The 7,007-nt window shown below is 58.8% G+C and overlaps 1 protein-coding gene across 1 annotated transcript; it reads right to left on the bottom strand.

Moving 5' to 3' along the window:
• Positions 1-506: 506 nt before the first annotated feature.
• On the bottom strand, positions 507-5,695 carry C20H20orf204 (chromosome 20 C20orf204 homolog). Its single transcript, XM_069034564.1, has 5 exons — positions 5,222-5,695; positions 2,116-2,250; positions 1,816-1,878; positions 1,557-1,709; positions 507-673 (listed from the first exon to the last, which is right to left on the bottom strand). The coding sequence occupies exons 1-5, from the start codon at positions 5,693-5,695 to the stop codon at positions 515-517; spliced, it is 984 nt and encodes a 327-aa protein (XP_068890665.1). The 3' UTR covers positions 507-514.
• Positions 5,696-7,007: the final 1,312 nt, after the last annotated feature.

Here is a 7,007-nt window from a genome sequence, read left to right as displayed (position 1 = left end):
GTCCACTGTGGGTGCCCGGCTGCTCTGCATATCCCAGCAGTGCCTCAGGGACACCTGTCCTCATCCACAGCCCAAACACCCTCAGAGCCTTGCAGATGCACTGTGGTCCCACTTCCAGCAGAGCCCCCAGAGCCATGGCCTCACCTGTCCTCTTTCTGCCTCAAAACACACCCATTGTCCCCAAAAGAACAGCAGGTGTTGCAGGGCCAGAAGCAAGGCAGAATCCACACCTCACCTTCTATTTTCAGTTCTTCCCCTTCTTCTTCCCAGTGCTTCTGGTGTTCCAGCTTTCTGTCACACCCATCCCACAGCAAACCACCCTGCCAGCCCCAACCACAGGTGGTGGATCTGGTCCCTCTGGGCACCTCTTGGAGCAGGAGGATGAATTCAGCTGGGCACCTGCTGGCAGCAACCCCTCTGCCCTCAGGGCTGAGTTCGTCCCAGGTCCCCAGACAAGCCACTGGCAGCCCCGCTTCTGGAGCCGCACATCCCCCGGCGTGCGGCGAGGGCGTCCCTACGAGTCCCAGGGTGCTTGGCGGGGTGCATGCAGGACATTGAGCTTCTCCCAGCAGGTCACCAGCCTCTCCGCCCTCCTGCCGATCTCCCGCAGCTGCTTCCTCCTGCGGCCGGGTCCTCCGCGCCGGGGCTGTGCCGGGGCCGTGCGTGGTGGGCTCTGCGCTCCATGTGGCGAGGGAGGGAGCAGAATTCCCCCCCCCCCCGCATCACAGAGATGTTAGTCAGGGGACAAAAGCCACCACGTGCAGGCTCTGCATGGCTGGGGTGGCCAAACTGCCTATGACCGTGGTAAGGATATGGTCTCAGGTCCCCAAGAGTCCCCACGGACAGCTGTCCCTGTCTGAGCTGGCAGTGTGCACCCCACAGCACATCTATGGACACCAGATCAGGTCTCCAGAGCAGCAGCAGCTCCATTCCACACCAGCAGACCCCAGGCAGGGTTGTCCCCAGCCAATGTCCCCAGTAGTGGAAGGGAAGACAGTGCCAGCATTGTGCCAGGGTCAGGCAGAGCTGGGAGATGGCACTTCACTGTCCTGGGGTTTGCCTGCTAGTTAATGAATTGCTGATGCTGCCATCGGGATCCTCCTGGATGGGGCTTCCTCGGCAGAGCCCCAGGGATGCCGAAGGAACCCAGACCAGCCCTTTGGAGAGAAATCCCAATTCTTGCCTATGAGCACCCAGGAGCAAGAGTAGGACTGGGTAAATGCACCCACAGCGTGAGCATCCCCCCAGGACAAGGCCCTGTGCTCCCATCAGCCGTGGCATCGTGGCACAGGTGGAAAAACTCACGGGGGAGGTGGTGGTAAAACCCCCACCCCCCCAGCCTGTCCCACACTGCCACAACTGAACTTCCCTCCCTGGTTATTCTAAAGCTCCCTGGCATGGATGTGCCATCAGCATCCCCCAGCTCCTGGAATGCTGCAGGCAGAGCCTGGAGACTCCTCACAGGCAGCCAGGAGAGCACAAAACAAGGCAAGGTCTGCCCACAGCCCTGGGAACTGGGAGCCACTGGGATGGCTGGGAAGTAGAGGGCTTCCTACCTTGCTGATTTTCCTGCAGTTCTCCCGGAGCACGATCTCGGTGTTCCTGGCCACCCTCCAGACTGCCAGCTCCTCAGGGCCCTGCAGGGTGCTGGCCCCCACCTCCCGCAGGGACATGCTGATGTTGTAGATGGACAGCAGGATCTTCTGGTCCTGCAGAGGAGAGAAGCACAGGGCCCCGGGCAGTGGGGGGAAGCTCCATGGCTCCCTGAGGGCTCAGCCCACGCGATGCCCCAGCCCTGTGTCCCTCTGTGCTCACCTTGTCCGAACGACAAGCGGGCCCAGCCCTCCCGCTCCTGTACACCGACCCAGTCAGGTTCCTCTGGAGAAATAAAGCAAGAAGATCCAGCACCTCACAGGATTGGTGCCTTCCACTTGGAGCAAGGATCCCCCATTTGAAAACAACCCCTTCCCCAACACGGTTGGCAAAGCAGCCAGTTCCATATTAAAACCTCCAAGCTCATCCCTCCCCACATCCCACACAGCAGGGCTGCATCCAGCCCAGCAGCATTCCCAGAGCCAGGGCTGGGCCCCCAGGCAGATCCCTGCCTTGGCTCACCAGGTTCTGGATCTCATGGAAGATGACAGCACGGTACTGCCGGAGGATTTTGGCGATGCTGCACCTCCTGCCTCTGCTCAGCACGGCCACGAGCAGGAGCAGCAGAACAGCACAGGAGAGCACCCGGGGGAAAATCTGCCAGGGAAGGGCTCAGAGTCAGCTGGGGATTAAGGAATGTTCTGGGCTCTGCCTTCAACCCCCAGTCAGAAGCTCCCTCAGATCTGAAGATGCAACACGTGATGGAGGAGCCTCAACTGTCTCCTTTCCCAAAGAACATCCTTCCAGATGAGCCATCTCGCCTTGGAGCAAAGCCCTTGGGAAACGGCTCCAGCTTCAGCCCAGCTCAGCAGTGCTGCCCACGGCACACACAGAACTCTCTCCGGTGCCAGCAGCCAGGTTCTTGGCACAGAGCTGTGCCAGGGACCTGTGTCAGTCTATGGGGCTCATCCCTGAGCTCTCTGCCCCAGCGGGGCTCCAGTAGATCCCCAATTTGTGGCATTTCAAGGCCAGAGAACCTCAAGCACCAAAGCCCAAGGGGAGCAGACAGGGATGTGCCAGGCTCCTTGGAGAGGAGCTAGAGGCAGGAGCTGCCTAGTCCCCACCAGCAATATCCACACCTCAGCCCAAATAGATCCAAGCACCCTCAAAAGGATGCTCATCCCAGGCTCAGGCATCCTCACCACAAGCCAGACAGAAGCAGCACAAGCATCTGCTCTCACCAGCACATCCTAGCTGCTTCCAAGCCTCCTGGCTCCAAACCTTCCCAACAGCCCCGTGCTGGCCCCTGCAGAGCGGGGAACCCCAAGTGCTGACACCTGAGCTGGCAGAGGGGCACAGGGAGGGGGTGGATGGACCCTCCGAGGCAGGGATGAGTCCCAGGGCTTTGAAGAAAAGCCAGCTACAAGCTCAAGTGACCAGGTTTGGGGATATTTGAGCAGCTCAGCAACAGCAGGCAGAGTGAGGATGGGGAGCTCAAAACTTGTGCCAGGAAAGGAGCCCAAACACTCAACACGTCTCAGCAGTGGCACAGCACTGGGGCCCCATCCTGGCATTTCTATCATTTCACATTTTCAGGAAAAGTCCCCCCAAAATCAACCCCCTCCTAAACAACCCCCATGCCGCAGGTGTCAGGTCTGGGCAGGCAGAAAGCAGCTCAGCTCCTTCCAACTATGCAACCCCTGCACCACAGCCAAAGCAGGAGCGAGGAGGAAGGGGCCGCAGCTCTGCCTGCAGACCACGCCTGCTGCTCCCCACCTCACTGCCTTCCCCACCACCTCTGCACTGGCTCCAAGAAGGCAGAAGGAAGAATTTCTCTCATTGAATTCCAAGCCCAGGCAGACTCCGTCTGTCCTTCCCTTTGGTGAGAACCTGAGGGGGTTGTTTGTAAAATCCGCACCTTCTCTGTGCACCCTACTCAATGCTGAGTTGGACCTGGCTCCAAAAGGGTGAGGAAACCTTTTTCCACCCTCCTGCAGCTCAACGGGAGTGATGGAGGCTTAACATGAGGCAAAATCCAACAGTGCACGATTCTGGGAACACGAGGACACAACCGTCATCTCGGAGCACAGGCACGTGCAAGGAGATGAGCAAATCCTTGTATAACCAGTAGAAATCCCACTGGGCTCTTCAGCTTCCTTAATCACCACACATCTTCCAGCAGAGCTGTGCTGAGCTCTGTCTGGGAGCTGGGAAGGGCAGGGAAGAGCCTCCTTGTGCAGCTGGCTTTGCTCCCTGCAAACCACTGAGAGATCTTGCCCCAGAGGTGATTCAGCAGAGAGCCAAGGGTACAATCTCCAGGGACATCAAAGGAGAGCACTGCTTCCATGAGGACACCCTGACCAAAGTCTAAGGGTTACTCTCCAGAAGCCTCCTCTGCCAGGAAGGCAAGGCTGTGCAATTTTACCATGAAAATGGGAATTACTTCCCCGAAGTGGTTTATTAAACAACTGGGACCCACTTCCAGGAGAAAGCACACTATTTCCAGCATTCCAAGACAACCAAGCTTGGGCTCAGTGCTCAGCCCGGGAGGAAGTGCAGAGTAGTGCAGGGAACAGCCAGGGCAGGAGTTCAGCGGGTGCAGTTGCAGTAGGTGCTTCCCACCCCCACCATGGAAAGCAGGGAAGCAGCAGTGACAAGCGAGGGATGCAGGGAGAGACCGAGGTGGCAAATCCTGCTCGTGACTTCTCCCCCTTCAGGACGGAGAACAAGTTCAGCAGCTGATTTAGGGTTATTCCTTCTCCACTTGCCCCTATCCCACAGCAACAGGCTACAGGCAGGTGGCACGTCCCTTCCTAGGGGAGAGCTGGTAGTGAAGGAGCAGCCCGGAGAAGCGCGGGTGCAGGACAGGCACAGCTAATCTCATCCTCACTCTAATCCTCCAGCAAATACGAGGAGATAAGGGGAATCACCACTGTTGATAGAGCAGCTCCTGGTGGCACTCCTGCCAGTCCCAGCCAGCGGGGCAGCAAGGGGCAGTTCCTGCCGCCAGCCTGGGCCCACCGGGGTCACCAGGTCCCTCCAGCCAGATGGACCGTGTCCCCGACTCCCTCCTACCCAAAGGGGCCCTGCCACCACCCAGAGCCCCAAGGCAGGGACAGACCCTCCATTCTTTCCCTCAGCCACATCCAAACCCCATTCCAGCCAGGTCTAAGCCTCATCCCAGACACAGCACCCTGATCCCAGCTGGACCAGCCTCCCCAGAGCCCCTTCCCCACGGAGCTCCGTCCCATCGCGACCCTCCTAAGGATCCAAGAGCCATTTGGACCCAGCCCAGCCCCATTCCAGCTGCTGCAAGCCCTTTCCCAGCTGCTCCGGCCCCACGCCGACCATTCCGAGCCCCTTGCCGGACGGACCGGCCCCTCTCACGGTCAGTCCAAGCCTCATTCCAGGAGAACCAGTCACCTCCCGACAGGTCCCAAGCCCCATCGCAGCTGCTGCAAGTCCCACCCTGGCCGAGCCGACCCCAACCCGGCAGTGCAGCGGGCTCCGGTCCATCGGAGGGGTCCAGGGAGGGGTGTCCCGGAGAAGAGGAAGGGGGTCCCGGGGAGAAGGGGGGTCCCGGGGAGAAGGGGGGTCCCGGGGAGAAGGGGGGTCCCGGCGCACTCACCATGGAGCCCCGCGGGCGCGGCCCCTGCGGCGGCCCCGGGGAGCCCGGTCCGGCCCCGTCCCGCTGCGCCGGGGCCCGCGGTTTGAACTTGGCTCCACGGTGGGAGGGGACGGGCCCGGCCGCCGCGGGGGGGACGGGACACGGCACCGCCGCCGGCCCAGCCCCGGCCCCCGCGGGGGAGGCCGCCCCGGCCCCCCCGGCCACCGCCGGAGCGCAGAGAGGAGCGGGGTCGTGCCGGGTCCCGCTCCCGGGGGGCAGCCGGGCAGAGGGTTCCCCTGCCCCGGAGGGGCCGGCAGAGGCAGCACCCCCTGCTCGCACCCACCCTGGGATCCCAACCCACGCGCGTCCCTCTCCCGAGGCTGCACACTGTGCTGCAAACCCCCGCAGTTTCGATTTCTGTTGGCGTTGGGGCGATTGTTTCACTCTGGATTCACAGACGGCAGTGGGAGAACGCTCACAATCACTCCAACCCATGGCAAAAGTGACTGTCCAGGGTGAGACCCCCAAAATATCAATACAAGAAGTGTCCCCGTGCTTCCAACCAAAGCCCTCTCCTCCTTCCCCTCTACAACATTGTGTACCTCACGCCCAGCTCAGGCACAGAAATCGCCCTGATTCAATTTCTATCAATTTTGGGAAAAACCAAACTGACAGCAACAAGGTTCCGCTGAGGAGCTGAACGCGGGTGATTGAGTAAGAAATAGAACAAATGGTGAATAATCCAGCTCTGCTCAGCTTGGTGAGAAAGTTGCTCCCCAGGAAGTGGGACCCACAGCAGACTGCAGCATTCCACCGGGACAGGACCCATATAACTTGTTTATTGAGCTCTATATATAGCTAAAATTCATGGGTGCCATAATCCATTTAAAAACCACCAAGACATCTACAAACATTAAAAGGCTCTAAGATTGATGATCCCTTTTAAGTCAGAAAAAATAATCCCCAAACTAAGGAATATAGCCCAAAGGAAAGGGAAGCTGCAGGTACAAGGAGCAGGTGGCCAAAGGAGCCTGGTGCTGTGAGAAGGTGGCACAGGCCCCAGCACAGGGCTGCTCCCTTGAGGCTTCCACATCCCAATAAATCCTTACAAGATGTGGTGCTGCCACCTAAGCAAGGGGCAGAGGAAGCAGGAGGATCCCATCAGTGGGGGCAGCTGTGTTATCTGGCTCAAGGGAAATGCTCCCAACACAGGTCAGGAATCTCTCCAGCAGGAAAAGCCACAGCACTGCAATTCCCACTTCCCTTTCCCATCCCAATTCTGCAGCCACCAACACCACAGCACCAGTGGGCAGAGGGATTTATGCACCAGAGGCACTCAGCTCTCCCCAGCACATCACTACACCAGGAATCGGAATGCCACATTCCCTGCCCAGAAAAGGAGGATATAGTCCCCATGTGAGCACAAGAGGCTGAAGGACAGCACACATTGAAAACTTTTAAACTTGTTTTAATCCTGCAGTTTCTGCCTCAGTCTTGAATCCTTGTCCAGCCAGGTTTCCTTGCCATGTCTGCCCTCTCCTGAGTAACATCTCCATTACCTTTCCCAAACTCTTCCACTCTCTCTAAGCCCACTCACCTGAAGGATGCCAGCAATGGCACAAAACCCCTGAGCAAGAGCCTCTCAACTCCCAACATCTCTCCCTCACCTTTGGGAAACTACAATTCCACGGGACATCCATGATCTACACCCTTTCATCAGCTATTCTAGAGAAAGCACAACAGTTTCCATTATAAATCCAAAGAGAAAAAGGCTTTTGCTTCCAGACCAACCGTTTCTGCTCCAGCG

Source organism: Aphelocoma coerulescens, chromosome 20 (genome assembly GCF_041296385.1).
Source record: "Aphelocoma coerulescens isolate FSJ_1873_10779 chromosome 20, UR_Acoe_1.0, whole genome shotgun sequence".
In the NCBI taxonomy this organism is placed as follows: Eukaryota; Metazoa; Chordata; class Aves; order Passeriformes; family Corvidae; genus Aphelocoma; species Aphelocoma coerulescens.
Note: the sequence above shows the minus strand (reverse complement) of the source record. Positions and strands in the feature narration are given on the sequence as shown.

What these genes read in the sequence shown, in the direction of transcription:
- C20H20orf204 (XM_069034564.1), bottom strand. Translation starts at nt 5,695, where the DNA reads ATGGGTTGGAGTGATTGTGAGCGTTCTCCCACTGCCGTCTGTGAATCC. An exon ending in TCCATGAGATCCAGAACCTG is followed by an intron (nt 1,879 to 2,115) that starts GTGAGCCAAGGC and finishes TTATTTCTCCAG; the next exon opens with AGGAACCTGACTGGGTCGGT. An exon ending in CCGCTTGTCGTTCGGACAAG is followed by an intron (nt 1,710 to 1,815) that starts GTGAGCACAGAG and finishes TCTCCTCTGCAG; the next exon opens with GACCAGAAGATCCTGCTGTC.